At 36.2% G+C, this 27,998-nt stretch overlaps 1 protein-coding gene across 1 annotated transcript in view; it reads right to left on the bottom strand.

Annotated features, from left to right (window-relative positions):
• Positions 1-27,998, bottom strand: part of ADGRA1 (adhesion G protein-coupled receptor A1) — a 252,358-nt gene that overhangs the window by 207,647 nt on the left and 16,713 nt on the right. The window contains exon 2 of the mRNA XM_054637084.2: positions 3,362-3,433. Within this exon, the coding sequence (XP_054493059.2) occupies positions 3,362-3,433 (72 nt within the window). The remainder of the gene's footprint in view (positions 1-3,361; positions 3,434-27,998) is intronic.

Here is a 27,998-nt window from a genome sequence, read left to right as displayed (position 1 = left end):
TATAACTGGGCAGCATATAATATCTGTATAAAATAAAAGTCTACAGAAAACTTCTGTTCTTTCACAGTATTTAAGTTATGATCTTCACTTCTAAATGCCTCTTGTCTCTACAGTGTAAGCTCATTGGCACAGGGGCACTTCATGATCCAGATGCCATGTCACATTTGTGAGTCAACTTTTCCAAAACAGCACATGGCAATTTCTTAATTTCAGAAAACTGTAACTGTGGAAAGGTATTGCCACCTCTACAGATCACTCATGAGTCACTGTTCATACACATACATAAAACTGAAAGTGCACCTTTGTGAGTCAGTGTTTTTCAAAGCTTTTTCATTTTTACAAAATGTCCAGTAAAAAATTAGCATTTCATACATGCCTTTTGATCACTATTTTTAATAGACATTATTACATTTCATTTTTAATAATAATGGATTATTATTAAATATAATACTATCTTTAAATTATTAAAAAGGAAGTAACTGTTTCCCTAAACATTTTTCCCTGGTTTGTTGCCTCTATCATCTGAAAACCTAGCATCAGGTTTCCTATAGCAGCAACACTGAGAAAATCTGAAACGCTAACCTTGTTATTCTTATGTTATGGTTGGAAAAAAACTGCAATTTTCTGAAAAACATTTTGAAAAAAATATTCCATGTAAAATATTAGAATTCTGCAATAGCCTTAGTTTTAGAGAAATCAATTTTGTCTTACTCTTAGAATGGATAGTTAAGGGGTAAATAACTTTTCTTGATTTGCTTGATAGAATGAGAGTCCCACTTTGAGACAACTGCTCAGTGAGAGACCTCACTTGTGTAACATGCTCTTGAGAGATCACCAGAACCTGAGAAGACTGACACTTCTGTAATCCAATTCCTGTTGTGACATGCATTGAAAAACAAAATAATAGGGGAAAGTTGTCACTCACTTATTGGAGTAGTGCTTCAAACCATTCTTTACCCAAAAAGAGGGTTTAAGCACTCCAGAACAGGGAAGACTCAGAATATACAAGTAATTCAATTCCACCTGAAAATTTACTTCTCTATTCTTTCAGTTTGACATTGAATGATTTCATCTTCCATGTAAGCTTGCATTCTTCTAGCTCATGTTCTCATGGTAACCGTAGAAAAAAAAATTACTGACTTGCATGATTCTTTCCTCTATGGCACTCACATTACTTTTTCTTCTGAACAGGACCACAAGGAGTGCAAAGCCAAATTAAGTGAGCAATTCTTAACTCCAACACACCCATGTTCCTAAGCACCTAATCTTGTAAACTTCACATTATTTTAAGGGAAGCTGGATTTCCCTGCTACAGTCCTTCCTTTCAGGCAAATAATAGTTTGCCTGGACTTTCTTGCTCCGTTTTGATAAGTCACGAACATCAAAGCAGCTGCTGCCACAGTTCTCCATTTTGAGCACCTGAAGTACTGCTCTGAATCAGGTTCTGTCCAAAAGGCAAAGCTGGGGAAACCTTTGTCCAAGAGCTAGGAGCACTCATCCAGCTGTAATTCATTCACACTCACCTCCTAGTAGACTATTCCAGCTGTTCTCGCCCCTGCAGCTGAAACTGGGATTTCACAGATATTGATAAGAAGCATATGGGGCCTGAGTGGCCCCAAATGAAACAGAAAGAGAGCAGCTGAATCATGAGAATGTCATCACTTGAATTCCAGTCTTCAATTCACGGACCACTCATGGATTTTGTATTACACCATAGCCAAATAGAATTATAAATAGAGAAGATGATATTCATTTTATCTGCACTGTTGTGAAAAATCGATACAGGAAAATAGAATGGTTTGGATTGTGATGGTACTCGAGGCTACACACTTAAGGCATTTTTCTGTTTTCTCACTGCTCTTAGTTTTGTTTCTAATGTCTTTTCAGGCTCAAGTATTTCTCTCACTATTTAACTAATAAAATTCTTAAAACTACATGCTCAGTATAATTCTCCAATGTAAATTAAACATTAAGAAAACCTCAGAGGAAATGTTTTCCTTTAGTTCTAAACACTACATTAATTGCATTTACTTACATTACATGAGAATTTAATTTACTAATTTCCCTTGCAATAAATTTGTAATTCTATTCTGTGTTCTAAATTGTTTTTGTTTTGTCTAAAATATTTGTAGACTTTTTTACAAACCTCATATCACTGTTAATCCTAATATTAAACCAGTTAGTAAATAATACCTCACTCTCCATTCCAGACTACTTAATATTCCATATCATTTAATACATTAATGAAAGTACTTGACACAACTATAACTGTATGCAGAGACAATGTAATGTTACTCAGCAGAAATGTTCTGACAATCACTTTACCCAAATCCTTCAAATGGATTGCTGTAGACCTTGAAATGAGTTGTTTATTTTTAAACCACATTTAGGACACTCAACTCAGTATGGTATACTTACCCACTTTGTTCCACAACCATGAACAGCATGCATATCACACACATCTAGAGTAAAAATATTAGCTAAGGTTGATGTTAATACATCATTTCTTTGTATATGGAAATATTCACACCCCACAGAATACATTCATGCATTCATGAATGCAGCAACAATTTTATATCAATAGTTCTACATAACAAAGCTACTCTTACAAAGCAGTATAAAGGTAATTTAGCTTAAGCTGCAGGAGATACTGTAAGATAGGCATGACATAATTACTCATTTTAGATGTACTGGTACCAGAAGTTGCCTATAGATATAAAAAATAGTTCTTTAGGCTTGTTCACAATTATTCTCCAATGACTGACATATATACAGAAAGTAGTGTTATTATAGTGTAGCTATTATTACTTATTTATTTCCATTGAAGTTTCCAAATATTTTCTTCCTAACTGATTAGCTGCTCCTGAGCTCCTCTTCCCCCTTCAAGTACTGGCTAGAAATACATGGCCATGGAGCTTTATCAAAGTCATTGTTTGCTCCTGTGATAAAGGCTGTCTAAGTTGTTGATATTATAATTAAAATATAGAAAAAATTTAAACTTATATAGATCTAAAATAGAAATATTGGAGACCAATGAGTTAAATAACCCAAACTACATGCCAGGTATATTAGTGTTACCATTACATATAGCAGTCTTTGCTGTGATAGTGCACATAGTGTAGTACAAGGCTTTGACTGGATGTTTATTTTAGTTCCAAATTGATGGCAGTGCTTTCCTGCATGTTCCACATCCATCCCCATGCACTCATTTTTATGCTGTTTCTTAACCTGATGACTGCCTAGAAACTCTACTGTGCAATACAGCTCAGAGCATCCCAACTTTCTTATCTGATGTTTGTTTCTATATTTAAAGTACAAAGACTTTGAATTGAAGGTGCAGCAAGGCTGATCAGTTACTCACAGTCTCTCCAGGGATCTCAGTCCAAAGAAAGAGCCATTCTTCAACCCCAAGATCTTGTTGTTACTCAGAATCCTACAAGAAGTCAGGAAACAATCTGGTTAATAGAACATGATAATTCCACTGATCTAAAACATATAATTATACTAAGTGACTGCTCTGTAAAATACTAATCACAAAATTCACCACTTCATTTGCATTTTCCCATCTTAGCCATAAATAAAGACTACCATTTCCCAAAGTGCATGCTTTCTTCTTTATTAAATAAAAGCACTGTCAAATATGTCAAGAAACAAATTTTGACTCCAGCTTGAAAATTCTAACACTGCTAAATGCCCACACTTCACTAGCAGATTCTAAATTAACACTGAGTTACTTGTTGGTCTGCAAAAAGGCTGGTAAAGCAAAAGACATGTTAAAAACTATTCCAGTAGATTGGAGGACAATAAAATCACTTTGCAGTGGCTGCTGTAGCAGGGAGGTACGAGCCATCATACCATGGATAGCTCACATATACAGATAAAGTATTTAATTTTCTATAGGAGAGACAAACAAAAACAGACAAGTCCAAAAATGTTTTCCTGTTGCAACCTTTGCATAGTAGAAAGTCAGTAGTTAAGCTATGCCTGATCCATCAAGCACCACCACCATCACACAGTTGCAAACTGGCCCTGCGTGCAGGCCATGGAAAAAGTTGTTTATTCTTCCTCTTTATGTTAAGGTACTGTGCATTTCACAAGTGATCCTTTCTAGTTTAGTGATTTTCCATCACTGTTCCCAGCTATTTCAGAAGCAATACAATATGAACATGCACTTATTCTGAAGATGTTACGCCTTAAAAACTTTTCAATATGCAAAAGAAATGGTTTGTTTTAGAAGCTGGAGAAATTGGTTTTTAATCTAATGATTATGCAATGTGCATAGAAAACATTTGTCTCTGAAAAAAATCTAATTCTAACTGCCTGAGAAATGAGTCTTTTAATGTAACATTTACAATAAATTATACTTCTCTGGTGCACAAAAGTACATTTCAAAATAAGATAAGCAGTTTGCATTAAGATAGAAAGAAGACCAAAAAAATTTCAAAAGAAGTTTTATATTCTTAACTAGAAAACTCGAGGTTTTTTGATCAATTTTATTGTTTAGCAAAGTTTTAAAATAATCTGTTACTCAAGACAAGATAGTCTTGCTCTTCGCATTTGCCATTGTATATGAACAGTAAGTTCTTTGTCCCAACAAACCAACCACATAAAATCCCACCTCTAGGTGCAAATGTAACAACACTGCTCACAGGGGAAAAGTATTAATGTAGCAAAGTTAAAGTACTGCAATGTTAGTAAGATCTGGAGATTTCTGCAGATCTAAAATTCATAAATAAATGCATATTTTGATGTGAGTTGATGGCCCGCTGTGGGCCATCTACATGGAGAAGAGAGATGATCAGATCTGACCTGTCCTACACTATGCTGCTTGTAAATGCATGAGTGCAGCAGCATCACTCCCCACCCAGAACCAGACAGTGGCACCCACAAGTAGCAATTTGGAATCAACCATGATCCATACACCCATGCATCTGAAAGCACACAGAACCCTCAGCTTGCAACAAAAATTAAATATGCCCCAATATACACACAGTTTATTTCCATCAACTAAGAAACTCCGCATGTCACAAGTTCCTCCTCCTACTTCTCAGATTAAAAATTGTATGTATGATAATATTTATCTAATTTACCAACTCTTCTTTACCATTTTAGGAATACATTTCAGCAGTGACAGGATCAAAGACTTGTTTAAAATTCAAACTATCTAAACTAGAAAATGTAAATATATTAAATGCTCTATTGTTTTTTATTTTCAGTCTTCTATTACTTTATTATTTTATTCAACCTGTCATCTGAGGCTGCACAGAACTGGAGTTAGTCAAGAAAAAATGAAGACTCAAAATTAAAATTGGCTAAGCGCTAGGCTTGTAAAGACTAACATAAACGAGTCCACTTCATATGGGTCATTTTTTTTAATATGCCTTGTTACAGAGAGACCATCTTTGAGGTCTGTAACAATGACATTAGATACAAAGATTATATTTGGACCACTCTGCATAGTGTGATTTGCAAAGATAGGTTATTTCAAAACTCATAGCTGGCTTAGATACAAGTATTTCTGTCTTGAAAAAAATTTTATTGTGACAGTTGTTTTTCCAGCCTTCTATTCATTCTGCCCAGAAAGAGAGGCCAGTCTGAACTTTGCTGGCGCTCCCTGAAAATGCAGCACAAATCAGGTGGTCTCCTACCCTACCTCCATGTCCTGTTCTGCACAGCCCTACACACAGAATGAAACCAGCATCATTATCCCACATAAGCCAAACTCCTATTAAAGAGAACTATCAAACTAGCAATAAATCACAAGATTAAGCAGATCATTTAGTTCATAAACGGAATACTCAGTAAACACAGCTCATGATTCTTCAATATTGCTATCTCATTCATTTTTGTGAAAGATAAACTGTGTCTTGAAAAATGTGACACCACAAGTTTAAAAAAAAACACCAACAAAACTTAGCTCTGTAGATTTGAGTTCCTAAATGAAACCCTTCAAATCTTTATACCAGAGTTTCACTGAGACTTTCACACAGAGATCAGGTTTCAAAAATTAAGTCTCCTTTAGGGTTTCCTCTTGTCTACAGCACCAACTTAAATTCAAGTTTTATAAACAAAGTAATATGGGTATCATAGTAAAAATATGATTATTTTTCTGTTCAGAAATGCAGCTTTAGAGAATCCTAACATTCCAGTGTAGTCCCTAAGGAAAACAACATCCTCTCTGACAACCCATACAAGTTAACTTCATTTCACTGAGCTGAGTGGTACTGCTCCATGGGAAGAATCCACCTGTTTTTAATTAGTTTTAGTGATGTACAAGAACTCACAACAGGCTGTTATCAAGAAGGATTTAGTTTGCACTGAAGATCAATTCTGTGAATAAAATGAACAACTTCACTGGCAAACATAAATCCCATTATTTTTCATCCAATAATAAATCAGTTACTAAACTTTCAATGCAACTTTTAACATCCTTCCTTTCTGAGAACATTTGCTGTGGGGATGAGGATGGAAGGGAGGAAAGTTTTGGTTACAATGTTCAAAATCCTAACAGAAAAATGAGGCTAAACTACAGAAAATGAAAACTCTTTTAAAATAATTAATGCCAGGAAAAATTGTGGCTCTTACTCTTGATGCTGAAATTACACTGAATAATTTTTGCACATTATTTCTTTAGAGAAGTAGCAGACTGGATATGAAATGTGTCAAGTATGGCCAAAACAGGTAAGTTTCTCTTTTCCCCCAAATACAGTCATCTCCTTACAGGGAAATGCTTCTAATTAAAGACCTGCAGAAATTTTGCAGTGATAAGCATCCTTTTCCCATACTTACAGATGCAATGGTTTGGTGAATAAGCACATTTTAAAAAAGTTTTATTCATGTATTTTATTTTGGAAAGCTAATAACAAATTTATAATTGTCAGATCTAACAGAAACTGACTCATTCTAATCAAACTTCAAATAGAGGCTGCATTTTTTAAAAATAAACCAACACCATGCGCCCACTTCTCACATTTTATCTATCCATAGCATTTTCACTTTTTGGGAATTTTTTTCTGATGCGTTAGTGAATCACAGTGATGAATCTCACTATACACTGCAACTAGGCAGCTGGTTTAAATAATTATCAGTTTCTAGCCATGTGCTAAGAATCTCTCATTTTAAATACTTTATTCCAGCAGAAGAAACACTATGAAAAATGAGCACGCTTTATTTCAATTATCATCTTTTCCAAAAAAAAAATCCACTTAAAGTAGTTTTGTTTTGGTTTGGGTTTTGGGGGGTTTTTTGTTGGTTGGTTGGTTTGGGGGTTGGTTTTTTTTCGTGATGGCAGTGGGTTTTTTCCTTTTGTCTATTTTTTTTGGTTTTGTTAAGGAAGAAGTTTCCCAGAGAAGCCTTCTAATAAGCATTTATTTTAAAGCAGTTTGCAAACTGTCTTTACACAATATATTAATGATTTAAGCCCAAGTAACGGAAAATCCAAATCAAGGTACTTTCAGTCCCAGCTCTGACAGGATACAACTAAACTAATGCTGGGGAGCAATTTACTTGTCAGTACCACTCTGCTCATCAGACACGTTATGAACCATTTTGTTACTGCAGTTGACCCTCTGAAATTTTATGTCCCTGCTACTCCTTCTCCCAAGACACTCTGGGGGACAGTTTACCCAGGGAGGCTGTTCAGAAGATATTAACACCAGGTCTGTCCTTTCCTGGCCCTGTGGAGCCCTCCAGCACTGCTCCTGTCCTGAAGGGATATCATTCAAACACCCTCTCTTGACTTGCACTGACATCCTAAAGCATCTGATCCATGCACGTAGTTTCTGGCACAAATGCACTTCCCTAGAGGGCTGTAGCACAGGCTGAACAATTTCATTCACCCTGCACTGCAAACCAACCAACCTCACCACACACCAGGACCAAAATCATGCCAAGGAGATGCTAACAATGGAGAAGCATGGACAGTCCACGAGCCATCGCTTCCACTTTCTCCTGAACACCCCTGCCTTTACAGGACAGGCATCTAAAAGAATAAATTGTACTAATGGATAAAAGTAATTCCTCTGATTTTCTTTCCAATTCCTCCGTTTGAATTAAACAAGCCACAAATCACAGTTTGCTTAAAATGATGCTGTGATTTTTGGTTTTGTGAAACCATAGAAAGTACAGGATGATATGACATTGTGCAACAGAGTCTCATTCAAGTATAAAAAATGCCCAGCGTTAGAGAACGTACTATAGTATTTAAAAAGCATCAAATAAAGAGCTCTCAATCATAATGCAAACAAACTTCAACTTCCTATAACCTTTCAGAGAAAAGGAATCCTTTTAGTAAGCCTCCAAAGTCAATGACATTACAGAGTAAACAAATTCCACAGCTGAGGCTTCTTCAGTGGGATGGGGCTGCATCCCACCCAGTAAAGCCTAGAGCCTGTGAGCCCACACAGCAATGCACCCACAGAGAAAGCACAGCTCAAATAACCAAATCCATGGAGGACAAGGCATGGAGATGAAGACTGCTGTTCCCAAATGCATAGTGAACACAGAAGGAAGTGTGACCCATTAATGAAAATATGTATTTCCTCTGATAATACTCACAGGGGAAAATACACAAAAACCACAAGCAAAAAACTCCCACCCAAACTTCATGAAAAATCAGTAAAATGTCAACTTTCACCTGATTTTCTGCTGAGAAGCCCAAGAGCTGGTACAGCTCAAGCCTGACCCAGGCCTGTGTCTAGGCTGATAGACCATGTCTAGAAAATTGAAATCAGCAAATCCTTGCTTTAAGCCCCACTCACTGAGCATAGCTGAAGGGACACTCAAGTGCTACAGGAAACACATCCCAGACCCCCAGCCACACCTGCCCCTGCTGTGCACTTCCTCTTAATCCCTATTCAGTTTTCCACTTCTCAAGCAGAAAGGTGTGCTAGGCAGACATCCATGAGAATTTGAAAAAAGACAGAAAACCTGGTCCACTAAGACTGTACATCTGTATAGGGGTTCTGTTCAGAAATTGTGGTTTGAGTTCTGAAGTTTCTCTTACATACTAACTTAACATCAAGCAACTTGAAGTATCTTTTATTTCAAAATAACAATTTAAGTACAAATAGTAGTTAATCATTTTTCATGGAAGTCTGATAACAGCTGACATATTGAAGCTTGAGATGTTCATTCTCTTTACATGTGGTATGTGGTTAGATACAAAGGGAGTGTGAGCAGACATCCTGTGAAATTCCCTGTAACACTGGTAGGGAAAAATTAATTTCTATCAGAAATTCAGTTTTATTCTATCAGAATAAGACTGAAATAATTTGAATTGAAATCCTACAGTGTAAAATGAAAATTTAAAGGTTTTTCTAAATTCTTTAACATTTTAAAATCCTTCTTGGTAAACCAAACTATTGTTTATTCCCCACAACATCCATAATTGATTGATAGCTGCACCACAGAAACAAAATAAGGCAGAAATAGAAAAATAGATTTTGAAAAGGATACCTGCTTTTTGTGCCACACAGACAGAGATACATGGAGCTATTATAAAATACAGGTACTAACTGCACTTTTTTCTTCCCCTCTCGCAGCTGAAAACCACAGCCTAACTACTGAGCTACTACCTAAGACTTCAACAGATAATATTAGAACTATACAGACAGACTGGGAGGGAAGTCACAGAACAATAACAAAACTGATTGAACAAGTGAAAAGAGAAAAAGGACTGAAAACACTACTGACAGCTCACGAGATGAATGGGGTGTGGTGGACATCTACATAGTCTGATACCCAAACACAAGGAAGGAAAAGTTGTAAAGATTTGGGGAGTATTCATTGATTTATTATATATCACTATCTGTGTACAGTAATTCAGTATCTGCCTCTCTTTCTGACTTTGAGAACATCAAAACTTAAAAGAGCATAAAGCTAAATTATCAGAAGAGTAAAGATGCATATAATGGCCTAAAGTGATACCTCTCTTCCTGAAGGGAATTGTGGCCCATTGTATTGTCTTTTCAAACTAAACAAAGCATGTGGTCAGCATTCTCAAAAAGAATCATACAAAAACCCTGTAGAAAGCAATAAAACCCAGTCTCTCAGCATCTCCAATTCCAGCTGGTTTCATCATTATCTTTTGTGTATACCAGCTTGTGTTAAACCCATTCACTTGCAGCAATATCAAGCAGTAGTGAAAGCAGAAAAATACTCCAAAAAGTGCCTACTACTGTACATAGCATGTTCATATGGTAGAACAACCCCCAAACAGCTACAGTCAAAGAGGCAGTAACAGTGTGCTAATTATACTTCTAATTTGTACAGTACCAGCACTACAGCAGCTTCCAGATCTTGACACTATTTGATGATAGCAAAAGAAAGCATAAGCATCAAAAAATTTCCTTTTAGGTAATTAGTTATTTAAATGGAAGTCCTTCCAAAAGTGCAAATTAACACTAATAGCCTGTCATAAATTAAATGGAATGTGGGAGAAACTGTAGTATGAAAACAGAACATTGCCTTTGTGGAAAACCACTGTTCCATAGCCCCACTTTCAGCAATTTAAAGTATAAGGCAAAACTCTTATTCTTTTTTCTTTGGTGTTCATACTGGTGGCTTTTCATCAAGAGTCCTCGTCGATGATATAAGAAACTGCTAGGTCACATTCAAAATACCAAACCCAGAGAATTCTTGTATTAATTATCACATCAACTGATTTAATTAGGTAAAGTCTTATTCAAGAGCCTTTTTTTTGTAAGCAACATCACAACTCAAACAGTAAAACAAAATATTGTCATCACTAGCAGGACACACAACTCATCTCTCCCAAATACTGGTTTAGTGGTATTAATGTATCAACAAAAGGAAGCAGCAAGGTCGCTCTCAAATAGAAATTTTAATATGATTTCCTAACAGCGGGGGAGTTAAAAGAGTTTTCAGCTTTTGAACAAGCCCACTCCACTACAGAATGATATTAATTAACTGAACAGGACAAGTAGCAGTAGGTATCAAAGCATTACTAATAGGACTGCAAGTACTTGTGAAAAGAAATGTGCTTGTCTATTTTATGACTTTTGTCAAGCATTAGATAATTTCTGAACTAGATGATCCTATTAAGTAAAACCTTTTTTTCCCCACAAGACCTTTAGACCTCAAGGTTATTTCTAAAGATCATTCAACACCCAAGGTGTCATACAGGATTCTATTCTACAGAATACAATTTTAATCAATTGTATTCAAGAAAGTCAGCACCTGGAAAACTTACATCATGAATGGATGATTGTAGAAAAAGGTTTGACAATAGCAATATAGCACTGGAATAGTAAACTGGAATTATGCAGTGATATTTCCTAAAATCACATAATACTGAACTGAACATAAAATACGAGGATATAAAAAATGTGATAAATCATTACTATTTTACTACAACATGGACACTTCTAACACTATTCAGCTGTCTAGATAAATCTTGCTTTTACAAGATTTGAACTTGAGTGCATGTCATTTTTTGCAAAAGGTAGTTAAAAAACCTCACATGATCTTTTGATAAGACAGCACTTCCACTACATCTGTTGAAGAGAGAACTTTATCTAAGTGAACTTTTGGACTATATCACTATACCTACCACGTGCATGGTCTTTACTTGAGACATAGTTATGCATGTTTAACTTCCTGTGATGGGTCTTACTGAGTCTAGCAGAATTATTTACATGAATTAAATTTGTCACGTGCATTAGCTTCTGAAGATCAAAGATCCTATTGTCAACATTTTCTTTGGAAAAAGAGAGGAATCATTCAAAGCTCTCTCTACAATGAACAGGAAATCCTTATGTCTCACCTTGCAATAAAACACTATTTCTAAAAGCATATGTAGCCAACTGGTGACAGCATGGGTCTGCATGCCCTGGTGTTCTTGGTTTTGCCCTTGACTCACTGCACAGCCTTCTATAAATAGCTATTTAAAAACCATTTTAAGTCAGAAAAATGAGATTCATACAGAATATTTTAAAAATTAAAAGTTCTCCATTGAGTAAGCCTGTGCAATACGCAAATGGATTTACTGAAGTGATTGACTACAGGAGGATTAGCTTTTGACATGGCTTTCATTCACCTCAGTTGACATTGTGGGAACATTACATTCTTATGTTTGTTTCTCATTCACACTTTTATAAAATTCACCACCAGCAATAGTGCAAACACCGCCAGGAGTTGCAGAGAAGCTGGGAGAACAATGCACGGGAGCAATGCGCAGATTGAGCATTTCAGCGCACACAGCACCAACCAGACAGACAAGAGCTGAGAAATGTCTTTATCCTACAGGACATGAATTTTTACACTCATTGCAGTGGGAATATGAAGTTCATTTAGGTTCCCCACTTCAAAATGGTTTCTGCAAGTGATTGACCATGGTAAATCATGGCAAGGTCAGCATAACCATTCCTCTCTCCTGGGCTGACACTCCACTGTTCAGCCAATTGATCACAAGCACCCCAAAATGCCTTACACCTCCACAAGTGGGCCAAACCTGTTTTAAATACCACATACAATACAGTCAAGAGGCTTTGATCTGTAAGTAAATTCTGAATTTTTAAGTTCAAGGACTTTAACAAGACTACCAAATGAATGATTAACATTTAATTTAAAATTGTATAAGAAAGAAGTCAGCTTTCCTAATTCAGATTTTACTATAACTTACTTCTAAGTCACTTTGTAAAAAGAGTAAAATTTCCTGAGTCACTCTTCCTTTATTATTACACTTCTTATATTACCTTTTGTTTCCTTTGTAAGATCTTTCCAGCACTTCTCATATTCAGCTCGCTGCTCTTCTTTTAAATCCTGAAACACTCATTTAGCTTTCCCTAGTTTTGCTAATCTTTTATGTGTTTCTAAAAGAGCATTAAAAAGTTTTGGTATTATTTCTGAAAACTATGCTCAGAACTGTCTTCAAAATGCTCATGTCTCTCAGTTACTAAAACAGTTAAGCAGTAACAATTGCTGACTATAAATCCAGAAAAATACTGAAAAGTTTCCATTGTAGCAATTCATTTTGATTTTGCCACAAATTGGTTTGTTGTTTTTATAATGTTTATAGCTTAACTTATAAGTTCTGCTGGGACTGTAATTGTATTCTGCCAAAGAGATATCTGCAGTAATATTTTTTTAAATGACAATGTACACCTTCTGATAATTCAATGAAATACAGAACTCATTGTAAATCCTTTGGGTAATATATTTGAAACTGAAAGCCTGAAAAAATAAACTTGGTCTGGCATCATTAAATAATTCCTTGCTGAATTTGAAAAGAAAATCTTTCCTCATAAGGATATATTTAAAGAGCTAGGTTAGGAAATCTAAATTGTTTTTTCTATTTTGCCTCAACCAGTAAGATTGCATGTCAGAATGGTCCCCAGCCTTCCATTTGGTGTCAAAGACTGAGAGGAATAGAGTTTTAGCTGTTAATAAGGAGTGACAAAGAAGTTTTTCTAAGGTACTTCAGACAGCTACTGATACACACTCTAGCTGAGCAACAGCCCAAAGTTTTAAACATTTAGTGATTATTCTTATTTAATTCAGAGGGCAAGTGAACCCAATACAATGCATCCAGTCCATCATACCAGTTTTATAGTTCTTTTTGGAGATTCTTCAAGTCTGCAAAATGGTTTAAAAACCAGATTTGGGATAGTGTCCATTTGAGGGAGAAAATGCAGGATGACAGATAATTTGATTGTCCCAAGCATCTGGATTGGAAGGGACCTCTTGACGTCATCCAGGCCCATCTCCTGCCTAAAGTAGACCCAGGTAGATGAGAGCACTGCTCAGAGTGGTAAAATAGGGACACTTGTGTGTAATTGTGCAATCCACAATACAATTTTGTAGATTGTGTAATCCACAATAGCTGTTGTGGATTATTTTGGCCTTGAGCACCACTTAAAAAATGGACTACAACAGTTTGAACAATGCCTAAAAATTTGAAATTTAGACAGCACAGAGATCCTCTGCTCTAAACTTACTGTACAGATCAGACATTCATGCAAGAGAATTGTCACAGTAAGTGTCAGACTGAGAAACTCCAAACATGAGGATGCAGACCTCGAGCTTCTCCAGAAACTCCTTTTGCTTTACTCAACATGGGTCCCTAACTAGACAATTAATAATTAATTATTGTAAGCAGAAGACTCCCCTTCTTGGTTGAAAGTACTAATTTTAAGCCTAAGCAACATCCTCGTGTCTTATCACGCAGAGATTTTGCACTGGTGAGGGGAAATGTGGTTACCTTAAGAAAATGGGCTTTAAGAAAATTCTCCTAGGACATTTGAGAAGGCAGTTTTCACCCCATGTGATGAATGTAACACAGCAATTATCTCCAAGTCCATCCACTTCCCAGCTTCCAAGCTAAAGTGGTCAATGCTGGTCTCAGTTGTGATTTGTCTTTTTTTAATCTCAGTCTCAAATGCTGCATCTATCAGCTCAGGTACTTAAAATTATCTTCCTAAGGCTGTGTTGTTCAATATTTGATGTTCTTTCCATTTTAACTATAGCTGCAATCTCTGAAATAAAGCTTTCAGCACAACTGTTCAAAACACTGGTATAAATAATACAAAGACACCTATCATTTGATTCAACTTCCATTACACAACTCACTTCTCCCTACCTTGCTTTGTATCTGTTTCTTTCACATCAGTCAATGTTCAGCTCACTCAACCACCTTTTGTTTGATACTCGATTGCAAATATTCAGCTCTACCTCACAGTGTGCATTTCTGCCAAATGGCTCCTAAAACATTTAGTTATACAATAACTGTAGCTGAATGCATTGCTTTTAAAATAATAAACTCTGGCAGCAATATCCACAAGGAATCCCAGAGCCTTTGCGGGGAATCACGTCCTGAAATGATCACAGCTATGTTAAATGAAGTTCAGTTATTCATAATGGTTTCCCAATTCATTTCTTTCAGAGGTTTTAAAAGTTTTCCTAAACTAATGATGACAGAATAATTTATTCCTTTTTTCAGAAGTGTCTTCAGATCCTTGAATAAATAATGAGAGTGATAGCACCTTTCAGGGATGCCTGAAATGGCATGAAAGGATAAGTAAGACCAGTCACACTTATTTATTTTTTAAAAACAGAGACTGTCTTCAGAAAGAATTGAAGAAATAAAAGGCACAAAAGAAATAAAAGCAGGGTTAGGGAAGAGAGTATAGCTATGAATACTCATGAAGTAAAGCAAGTAAAGAAAAGTAAGATAAAGATTGTCTTTTCTGGTACACATATAATTACAAGCTATATACTAAAATGATCTACAAGCAATACATAATTTTTGTTCTTTAGAAAATCAGTACAACCTGCTTGAAGAAAAAAGACAAAAAATACTCTGTCCTTAAATAATTCCTAAAGTAAATACCTTAGACATTCATTCTTTGGGTAAGCCCCTGTTACAGTAATGGGCAGTTGGGTATACCAATGTGGAAGATCCATCATCCATCAAAGACAAGAAAGCAAAAGAAAGTACAGGGCACAACAGACAATTCTTGTAACAGCCAAAATCAGCATGGGCACCCATCTGTCTCTTCTCCATTGAAATGCCATTTCATCATTTATAACTGCACTTCATGCAACACATGTAGTTGTTATTTCTTTACTACTCATACATTCATTACTTGGTGCTCACTGAGTTGACATAGGAGATGGTTAATGTACAGAATTTACGGCAGCAAGTTGCTGGTACAAGTATTTCACACTATTACTGAATTTTGACTGAAACCGTGTAACAGATCTTAAAGACTACCAAGTGCCAGCCAGATGATGATAAAAAAAACCCTTAACCAGATTACAAAACAATTAACTGCAACATCCACTCTCTGGATTATCAAATAAGATTTCCAACATTCAACCTGAATATTTCAATGATGTTTCAATCAGTTTCACCCTCATACTATGAAAGACTAAACTAAGAGCAAACATAATTTTTCTTCAAACTTCATTTAAATACCTATTTCTGCTGTGTTTCTGGTATTAAATGAAGCTAACTTTGGTATTCCTTGCTTGCTAGGTCCCTTTCTCTAAAATTTGTTTAATTCCCTCCACTAGACTCCAAGTTCTTATAGAATACTAGCAAGGCACTCAGAGAAATATAGAAACTATGCCAGAAATTAGCCCCAGTAAATGCCACAGACTATTTAGAAGGCATCAGAAGTTCTTCTTTACCAAGTTTTCTGAAAGCTTTGTGTATTAAAGATTAGGTAAAAGCAGGAATTTTATGTCCAAAAATAAACAATTTCAAGATGGTAACACAAATCCCAATACATATTTTAAATATATCTCTTCACTGTAATCTTTGTATTAGGAACTTTTAGACTAAACAGAGACATTTTCATGCCAAGTCCTTCGCATAAGCCAAGCAATCTGACCTGATTGCTTCAGTACAAAATCAATTATATTCAGTATAGACGAGGGAAAATATTAATGAGAATAGCTCAATGTCTTAATTATGTATGATTCTGGTCTTACCAATTTGAATATTTATGTATAATAATGGATTACCTTAAAGCATTTCATGGCATGATAAGCACACACTCCCATAAGAACAATATACCTGAAGAGAAGCTTAACAGATCCACATCAGTTGTCTACCTACAGCAATATTGTCTAATGTGCCATGCTCTGATTTGCTTTTTCTTTCATTTCAAAAATGTTTCTATACCTATAAAATGCATCTTATTACAAGATGACAGCTCTGGAATTAGTTTTTGAGGGATTTGGCACTTTTCAAATGTCTCCATCTCTGAGAAGTCTGGTTGCCAACTTTCTTTAAAACAAGTTTCTAGATACTGTGGACACAAAAGCAACAACAAATGAAGAAAAAAACCTGACCCAAGGGTACCATCCAGGTACACTAGAGGAATCCTTTAAAAATCAGGCCTTTTTTTCCCTAAAAACCCCAGCCATCAGTCACAACTTCTGCAAACTTCTTCAAAGTCTGACATGCTAAGTCGTCTGCTGTAGCAGACCCTCGAGTCCCAAAATGCAGTGATTTGCCTGGCAGAGCAGGGAGCCCCACATCCCCTGCCACAGCACTTACCCTCCTTTTGCCCCTCTGGAGTCCCCAGTGAACCTTTGGGATTGCCATCTATTTTGAGAAGGGAAGAGGTGAGGGTTCCCCAAGTGGCACCGCAGGACTTGGCACAGCCCCAGTGCACACAGGACGGGGAAAAGGCTGCTGGTGACTGAGCCCACGTGCACAGGGCATTCAAGCTCACCCAGAGCCCCTGCCAGGTACCAACAAGTCAGAAGGAGAGTAAGAATTTGGGAATCTCACCAAGCAGCTTCATTTTGAGTGTCCATGGCTCCCTGAGGGCTCTTTTCACAGCAAAATATTCAGACTGTCAGCCCTGAAGCACTTCTTAACTAAAAGCTATATAGTTGCTGCTGAATAATCTGATACTCAACTCAAGCATGCCTTAAGAATCCTATACTAAATAAAGAGGAAAACTGTTTTCTAGATACTATTTTCACATTTCTATCTAAAAAGTCTCCATCCATAAGTTTACTTCATTTCAGAGTTATAGATGCTGGAGATATACCACTCAGACATGTTTCTTTCATCAGACTAACCAGTCCTAGAGAGGGGATGTCTTACCTTTCAGACACTGCTGTGCAGACACTCAGACATGATCTTATGATTCAGCAGAGGCAAGATAAGTGGAATTTTAAATTGCTTTTGATGTTTCTTACATCTACAGTAATGAATGACACAACAGCTATCTTTTGTGATACATGTGCATCTGAAGATCATTATCATCCTGTATGTACTGAAAAAATTTTATTAAATGTTGAAGTATTACCTAAAGCAGTTTCATATAGCCAAGACCAAAAGGGAACTGCAGAAAAGCAAAAGGCAGTATCTTCTGTGTCCTTTTATTGCTACAACACACATACTAGAGGATATATAAATATATTGTTTCTTACTCTGAAAGGTATCTTCCTTGGCTAATAGAATTTTTATAACCTTTTCTAAGGGAACAGATTTTCAGATATTTGAAATAGCAAACTGTTTTATGAATTATGCTAAGTTTCAAAGGTTATTTTTCATTGCAAAATCTTCTCTCACTGGTTGTAGCAGAATGGAACCAAGACTGTATTTATTTTGCAATAATCTTCCTTGATAATAGCACAGGACATGAATAAACACAGAATTTCAAGCTTCCTTTACTTCCAGTGCAAAATAAAATAGGTATTGAGAACAGTTAGATCAGAAGCAAAGGGATAATGGAAAAAATATTTAAACTTTCACGCAGGCTTTATGAGCAGACAGAATCCAGAGCGATCTAGTAGAAGCACAAATGAGATGAACTTCATTAGGTCCCTACCACTGAAAGATCTAATGTTCTTTGTTTTATAAAGCACATCTGGGTATTCTCTACCCTTAAAATTACACCCATTTCTCTAAGTACTATTATTTCACAGAAAGTGAATCAAAGTACCAGAAAGAGAATTATTCATGTGGCTTTGGACTTCTGGGTGAGTTGGCAACAAAATCAAATTTCCGGCATCTTGGGCTACAATCCTGAGGAAGCAAATCTCCCTCCCACTTCACTGATTTCAACCTGAGCTTTGGGATGAATAAGAATTGCATTGCTGAGAAATATCAGGAGAACAAAAACTGTGAGCAAGAATTAGCTGAGATACATGAGTCAACTTCAGACAGCTTAAGAAAACTCCAGCTGCATTATTTAGACAAAGCTAATTTCACCCCTAAGACTGAGCTTCTTATTAAATCACTGAGTATGAAAACCAACATACAAGCATATATTCATTTCACAGATTCCATTAAATCAGTTGGGCCTCAGCAAAGCACAACTACCTCAGCTCTCTGGATGCTTTTCCTGTTAATGTGAAACAGGTAAAACATTAAGTTCAGCTATGAAACCTGTGTGGGCAGAAGGGCAGTGAAAGCAGTGGTTCCTCCTCCCAGGGATACCCAGGAATGGACAGGAAGGGGATCTTCTGGGGAGAGACAGAAAACCTCCAAACAAAGTCTGAATTCACTGCATGCCACCACCAAACATGAAAAACAATCACTCATCTTTGTGAGAGATATACTTAGGAATTGTCTCAGAGGATACACCTCAGAGCATAACATTGTCAATGCCAGAGAATAAGGGTTTTGCAGGTCTCTTTGGAAAACCAGGAGCTTCTTTATGTTGCCAAATCCTAAGGAATATTACATAAAGCCTTTAAGGGGCATTCCTAGTTGTAACCAGTATGATTTGATAGAAATTCAGGGACAAAATGGCCCAATTTGATGAAACAAGATTAAAAGAATTAGAATATGGCACACAGAGTATTGACTTTGCAAAGTCAAGCTGTACAGCCTGAAATCACTTCCACTTAGCAGATGCAGTGTACCAAGACTTAAAATCCAGTACAAGAAAAGTCTGGCTGCTGATCCACAGAGTTCACCATAAACTTAAAGGCATCAGCAAACAACTCCTGCCTCAGAACACATCTCCAGAGCTCCATCAAGATGTCAGATGTCTCCTGTACTCTCAGCTCCCTCTACAGTGTAGAGAATAAATCAAAAAGATTGCTGGACTCCTTGGCACTTTTACAGACTGCTGTAAGTACCTGGGTTAGAAAGAAAGATTTTGACTGTCAAAATTTCTTTACGTATAATCTCCATACATATTTGAAGGGCAGAAGTTTTGAAAATTTACAGCCGTTCTTGTAGATTAAGATGACAACTGAGCCCAGCCATTCCATTTAACAAGTGTCACAGCAGTGACAGAGCTGCATTCAAAACTGGTGAAGGAAGGGTTAAATCAGTTGTCACTTGGTGAAATTCTGGCATTGACTCTCATGTAGATACTTGGCTACCAAGGGCAATGAAAAACTGTGGTGGCATTCATTGACCTTTCTTCCACACCTAATGCTGCCTGACACAAAGACTCAACTTAGTCTGTCAATTAAAAATTGCCACTCTGCTCTCACCCTGATCAACTAAATCATCTGAGATATTAAAAACAAAACCTCCCCTATACCTGCCTTGGCAATAAGTCTCATGAAAACATTCATTGTTGGGTAAGTTTTTGAGCTTGCACCAATCTTTTACAGCTGTGATAAATCATTGTTACTACAGTTTGTGTGACTGCAAATTTATCTTAAAGTAGAAGAAATCACATTTCCAGTTATAGCTTGTACTACAAAATAAAATGCTTACTCTTGTAAACCTTTTAAAGGCTATTTCTAAAGCAAATTTCAGAACTTTAAGGATCTACTGCTGGCTCTAGAGCCTGAAATCAGATACTTGCACAGCTATAGCATCTGTTTCAGTTCAGCTGAGAAGAAAGAGGGGAGGAGGAGAATAATATTAATAAAAAGCAAAGTTAATGCATAACAACTTCCTGAAATGACTCGGAGTTGAACTCAGTGAGAGTCAACTGCCAACCTCATTTGGAGAATGTCAACAGAATATAAAAACCACTGAGGATGCAGTTAACACCACCTGACCCAGCAACACACGTGTCTGCAACATCTTATAGACTTCACCACAAACACTGATTCTGTCTATAAAAATTAGTGCTTTTCAGAATGCCAAACCTGGAGTTACAGTTTCTTCAACTCATCTCTGTTTTATAGGTTTACAAAGCGGGTGACCTTATTAAAGCAAGTCACAACATTCTCTTGCATGTGAGTATAGAACAGCTATCATAGGGCTGCTCTGTACATTGTACTTGGCTTTTTTTTTTAAACACCTCTTTCATCTTAGGTATTATTTATGCTTTCATACATTTACAGATTGAAAAGAGTACTTTTAAAAGAGGTTTAAAAAATACAAGACTGTCTTCATACCTGAGCCCAACACTTTCAACCATGTTAAATTGTACTGATCTAATACTAGAGTCTCACTGAAATCTAGATCAGTTTAGAAATCTCTTTACACATTTCTAGACAATTGCTCACCACAATAAACTCTTTGCTCAGAGATAAAATATTCCCAGAGCATCCATTTTACCAATGCAGAATATCTACATAGAAGCTTTGGAAACCATCATCAGGATAAGCTCAGCACCTGAGGGAATTCTCTCGCCATCTACGTGAAATGTGGAAGTGAGGTCCTGGACTACAGGCAACAGCCAGAAGAGGGCAAGGAAACAAGATCCAGGACAGAGGCACCAAGGCAAATAACAGGATTAGACTGAAATTATAAAAGTGAATTCACTTTTTATCACGTTGTCACACTTTCTAGATCGAAGCATTCTCTGCAGAGATGCCCAAGAGACAGATGTTTTAATGAATGCCCCAGCAAGTTTCACCATACTCACCACAGTCAAATAAAGAACAGATGTAGTAACCTTACAAGAGGTACCTCACTTTAACTACTTGATCACCCTTCTTCTGAAGCATCCATGGTTGCAATTTTGTACTAATGATACACCAGAACTATAAAAACCTCCTTGGCCTGCAATCTGGATCATCTCGCTCCCATCTGTAAATCATCAGCTAACCACTGACTAATCAGCAGTTACATGCTTTAGGTAGCAATTTATTTCATAATTTTGAAAAAATATATAAAAAATTATTGTGGCCTTTAAGAGGCATGCAGGAATAAGATTAACAGATTTCTTATTTAACTTGAATATTACTTAAATGACATCTGTATCAACAAGGTTACACAGTACATGTGACACTAGTTTATTTATATTTCTTTAAATTTGCCACCAGATTTTATAAGCTGTATTAGGCCAAGGCATGTAATAGTCATAGGACAAGTAAAATTTCTGGCCACATAGTTTATATTCCATAATTCTGCAGCTGCATAGTTCAGAAAGAACGAGTAGCAAAAATAACTACAAACCACAACTAGCCTCATTCATTCCCAAATGCATTATCACTTCAAGAAGTGAAAATTCCAATATTTTACTTTCTAACACGCAGCCTACCTTAAAAAAAAAAAATACAGCCCACTAAGTTTGCATTCCAAGTGGACTTGGTTCTTCTCAACATTCTCTCTGTTCCCAGAGAGGGCTGTCAAGCTCCTAATAGTTCGATAAGTTCAAAATAAAGGTAGAGCTCTTTGCCATACTGCTTTGGAATGTTAAGTCTGTAAACCAGGCAAAGTATTTTATATACTTACAGGTGGTTTTGATTCTATAATAAAAGGAATTTAAATTCCTAAATCCTACAGTGTTATTATGAAACTTTAAGATAGTTTGCTAAACTTCAACAATGCGCCTTTATCTTTAAATTCTTTCAGATTTCCTACTATGTTTAAAGAGAAAGAACTTTCATAAGGCTGATTAAAATTTTCCTAAGCTATATAGTTTCATAAATATGCATTCATGAAGAAAGAAGAGCTCTTGAACTTGAGATGGACAGCTTTTGAATCCAGAAATTCAATTTCCTCAGAGAATAGCCGAAAGCCACATTACAGGAAGCTATGGTTCCTAACTTAGGGGAAGTGGAGGGAAGGAAAAAGTAAAATAACAAAATGTGCAGCTGACCTGAACCTGCCAAAAAAATCAAAATAAATATTACCCTGCATATATTGTCCCAAGCACAAGTTGAATTATAAACAGCAGCTGGCAGGCATCAATAAATAAAAAGGGTATGAACTTTGTTTAATATGTCTACACTTGGCAAATTATCCAAACAAAACCAGCAGCACTTTATCAGCATTCATAAGGGTTCTCATGCATTTTCCTTACATTTCAAATTCATTTCTGATTGCTTCTGCTAGTAACCAATATTCAAATATAGAAACTATCTTAATGATAATATTGTACATTGATAAGTCTGTCTCTACCACGTTAAGTACTGCAGACTTTAAAGACGTTGCTTAAAGTCTGTCCTCAGTAAACTTCTTACTCCAAAGCATCAATTAATGTACCTGCAACCCTTTTAATCTACTCCAGTGAAAACACATGTTCTTGTTGTACATTTCTGTTGTCATTATATTGCAAATGTTTCATACTGTGGTCTCCTTAGTGCAAGAGTTTCATACCTCCTTGATGTTTCTCATAGGCAGCCCCTCCAGCCACTGACCCTTCCTTCTTCTCACAGTAGCCAACTAACTCCAGCTCCCCCTCAACCAACCAATCCACTCTTTTATAACACTCTTCTTATCAGCTAGAGCTGTGGCCTGGTAAAGTCAGGCCTGCTCCTAATCTTTGATAATTCGCCCAGCTGCAACTCTTTAGGGGTAAGATTACTTTCTAGACTACCTTTATTTTCTTAAATTGTATCCCCCTACACATTTCTTGTTCCAAATTTCATTTTAAAGAATTATATTATCTGCTCTGACAGTGTCACTCTCTGCCTTCAGATATAGTTTATACAAGTATACCAATTTGGTTTTCATATCAACTAAACTTACTGCTTTGTCGAGGTGTTTCTATTTCAATCAAAAAACCCTGTCTCAGTGGATTAAACTTGGTTTTATTTATTTTACTGCAGTGGTAAACACTTTTGAAAAGAGTATTTTTCATAAGTTGTACAAGTGCCATACTTAAATTTCACTTCCTTCACTTCAACTCCATTCCAATTTCACGAAAACCCCCCTCTTAAGTTTACTGCTCATTCTATCCTGTCAATGCATTTGTTTGCTCTCTATGTTGATGTATCCATGTTATTCCCTCTTTGCTTACTGGGGATGACATCTATATTCAGTCACCAAAGTTCAGAGTATTGAATTTTCCCAGGTTCATTCAAATATTATTTGAGAAGCAGGGAAAAGGAAAAACAGAAGCTTGGTCTTTCATAATTAACTGATTAGGAAAAATTATTTAAATGGTTGTTGCTGGTTTTTGCAATGAGGAACATTGCTACATTACAAAATACGTGTATTAAAGGAAATTAAAGTAAAAATTGTGGCATTTATTCCAGGAGTGCCCAACAGGCAAACAGTGATTTTTCATCAAAACTCAGTAGATACAAGTACAAAATGCAAAGATTGGACAAAATTCTGACTATCTTTATGCCTGCCAAAGATAACATTTGGCCCTACCTCTTCTCTCCTGAGAAATAAAATAAAAATGTTACTTTTTCTGGGTTCAATGCATAAGTATCTAATAAAAAATATCAAAAATCATGATTTATGGTAATTACTTGTGTGTAAAAAAACTACCCTGCCACTAAAGTATTTTAAAATATGTTCTTCATTTAATTATCTTCTCTCCCAACATACACAGTTAAAATCCATGTTCTACAACTACATGAAAATAAAATTCAAGATAATTTCGATATATCAGCATAGAAGAGGTTTCTTATTTCTTTATACTTGGAATCTCTCTTTGAAGGTTAATTCATTGGAACTATTGGTTTCCTTCAGGGAATCATTTTTTCTGGTCTCCAGACTTTCAAAATATTATTACTGTAATTAACATGTATTTGAAGACTTGATATTACTGCATTTCTTTCCAAGTCCTCTGAATACCTTGTACCAATCAACTTATTCATGAAATAAAATTACAGAGGCAAACCTAGGACCATCCAACAGTTATCACATATAAATCCACCTAAAAAAGTTATAATTTTAGTTTTTCTGTAAGAACTGCAGAACTGAAGCAGTACTTAAAAAGCCTTGATAATTTTAGCATCTTTGGCCTCCCCATCTACCTCTCAGATCATTTATGAAACCCAGCACATCTTCATGGTACTTCATAAATAAACAATAATGACAACTTTTCATGCAGAAACACTTGAATCACCAGAGCATATTTGTTCACATCCATCACATTCTTATCCTTAACTGACACTGAGGACTATACCTGTAATTTTTAATTCATAACTCACCATCTGAAGACATCACTGTCACTCCCCTTATGCTTATTTTCCTCATCAGAACCTCTGTCTCCAGATCAACATCTTGATGCAGAGAAGGAAGTAACTTTTTCCAGCTTGGATTCAGACAGGCAGGAATGGACATCAAAGCTGATCACGAAGGTCCCAAAACCTCACTAAAATGGGATGTGATCCCAGCCTCCTCTGAAGCTGAGAACAACAAGCACATGAACTGGATAGGAGCTTCACAAAAGCAAAGCAGTGCCCAAGCTTTTTCCCTAAGTGTGTTACACATATTCTAAGGCACAATTACTAAGCACCCCTGTGGCTGCCTGGTTTACTTTTAGGCTCACCTTGTTGCAGGTGGTAGGCCAGACTTACTGTGGCTGCTGCCAGCTACAGCTAGAAATCCATCTAGAAGTGTTAGGTTACAACTAGAGCCACTCCAACGGAAAAAGAAAAAACATGGGAAAAAATTCCCTTCCTACCATCTTCTACAAAATATAATTCTTCTAGAAACAAATACATCAGCTCTTCTTCCAAGCTAAGGAAACCTTGCAAGAAAAGCAGCTTTGACAACATAAAAAATTAATGTATTCATTTGAAGTTGATCCATTCAGAATGTTTAACCCTAAAGATAAAGGGCCTACTTCAATGGGGCCCCACAGGGCTGGTTGAAAGGCAATAGTTCACTTTTGAAACTCAAGCCTGAGAGTCTTAAACCATGTCCCCATGGTTTAAGAAAACATGGACAAATCTCATCCCCTGAATTCTCACCTGGAGCAGTACAAGACTTGGATTATCTGATGACATAATATTGCTCACAATCATTTCTTTATTAATAGAAAGATTTTTAAACTGTATTTTTCAGTTCAAATGCTCCACATATCTCGTATCTGACATAAGATGATGTTAAAAGTCACTGTAGTAAATCAAGCTAATGTGAATGAAACTGTCCTAAGAATCAGAAAAAGTTGGAAATTGAGAAGTTTTCAAAGGTCTTAATAACAGCTGTGACTAAGCTGTTTCTTTTTCGCTGTTCTTTGTTACCCACACAGCTTTTTAGTCTATGTCCTGGTCATCAGCTGAAGTAATAGCAAATAATAATACTGCAAGATACAAAGTAAAGCAATTTGAAAATAGAACCTGTTCCTCCCTTTTCAAATGCCTTAATGACTTCAAAATGCACTACCCACAATACTGGCAAACAAAAAGTACTTAGCTGAATTTTTTTAACACTTCCATACTTGGCTGGAATGTCTTGGAAATACTGAAAACCCATGACAAGTGACCTCCCCCAAACCCCACCCTCTCACATCTCTGCCACAAGCCCCACAGACCCACCATTCAGTCAGGCCTGGAAAAACAATGCAGGGATGCTTTTGTTTATCATCAGGAGCTACTGGCATTTTACCACATTATCTGTGACCTCTTACACATAAAAAGTAATTCTTTGGTTTTTCCATTACAGCATATGCAAGAAACCCAGCACAACCATTCTTCTTTGTACCACTGTAATGGGAGAAAATGGCAATGACATGGCAGGTAGATGTGAAAATGCAGTTAGATTGAAAGGAAGTACAGATTATCATTAAGCCCTACCTCTGACAACTAAAGAGATATACAGTATTTACCTGAAGGATGGTGTTCCACTGTATTGACAATGGTCATCTGAATCTGTACAATATTTAGCAGTTTACTGCTTTCCTACAAGCCATGCATCACCACTGCTCCATTTTTTCTTTTTTTTTCCTGTCATCTCAAAAATAATAATCCTGCAACCTAAATTCATACATTTCAAATGACTGAAATCAGAGACATATTTGTCTAGAGGACCAACATTCTGACTCCCTAAGGTGTTTTGTTTTGCAAGAATTTTTAACTGTTCCTAAATATTGAATGCTATTTATGAACAACATCAACATGTGTCTTAACAGAACCAAAAATTTCAGAGTTAGCTATCAAAGTACAACATCTATCATTTGTATCATAAATAAAATAAAATTTTCACTTGCTTTCAACTACACTTTCTGAATAACAAATACTACAGATAGAAGTATAAATTTAGCTTTAGATAAGACTACAGATTTTGGTAAATGCTAAAATTAAGCCAATGTGCACACTGTGCACACTCAAACCAGAAAGCAAATACTGTAATATTGCATTTTTGTCACAGACTATACATTTCTTACAGTAAACTTAAAAACTGTATTTTGATTATCTTTAAAAATAGCAAAGCAAGGAACATTCTTTTATAAAATGGATCTTGACTTGGATGCTGAACCAATTACAAAGAGCTGATTTCTCACTATAGAAAATGGGAATTTATCTCTCTCCTAAACATGATTAAAATGAATCAAGTACGTGCTATCATCTTGCACAAAAGGAACTATTGATGTATTTCTGTCAGACTGGTATGAGCAAGTTTCCCCATTCTATATTCATTAAAGTAAAGTAAGATCTTAGTCACCTTGAAAGAACACAGAACATGTTCTGCACTGTCTGTTCTTGACAAAAATGCCAGAAACTGCAACTATCACTCTCACCAGGCTCATAATGTAAGTGTTTAAATATACAATTGATGTGTCCTGGGAAGAATTAAATTCAGAAAAAGCTTGTTTTAAGTCATTCAATATCCTTTTATTTTATTAGAAATCCCCAAAGTGTAACTTTTGCTACTCATGTGCCAGCTCCTATTGTCAGTTTGTATTTTCTCAGCTTGGCTATAGTAAAGATTTATTGACAATAACATTTGGACACATACTCCATCAAAATGCTGTATAAATACATACTGTATTAAGGAACTTTTGCAATCTTTGATCACGCATGCAGTACCATAAGCCCTTTCCATACAGACCTCATTAATGGTGCCATAAACTGATGTGATTTTAAAAAGTTTTTCCTGTGAAAATGGTACCTGTTTGCAGAAATGGGTGGCAGCAATAATTTTTACCAATGCTAGAGAGTCAGGAGAGCAACTGGAGAGACGACACATGAAGTGAAGAGCTCTGAACAGTGGAAGGGAGTAGCAGCAGCCTCCTTTAATGCCTGCAGCATGGACGCCATAAAAACATTTCAAGATCCTGCTACCGAATTCTGGCAAAAGATTTTGCTCTTGAATATTTTTATAATGGTTTGCACATTGTCTTAGAAAGCCAGTTTTAAGTTACAGAGGAGAAAAAAGCTTGCTGGCTTCAAGCGTTATGAATGTTTTGTGGGGGTATTATTTTTTTCATTTTTAAACATAACCTTTCTCCCCAGCATATGCATCA

This window comes from Agelaius phoeniceus, chromosome 9, assembly GCF_051311805.1.
Source record: "Agelaius phoeniceus isolate bAgePho1 chromosome 9, bAgePho1.hap1, whole genome shotgun sequence".
Lineage (NCBI taxonomy): Eukaryota > Metazoa > Chordata > Aves > Passeriformes > Icteridae > Agelaius > Agelaius phoeniceus.
The sequence above is the reverse complement of the archived record's forward strand: the minus strand, read 5'-3'. Positions and strand labels throughout refer to the sequence as shown.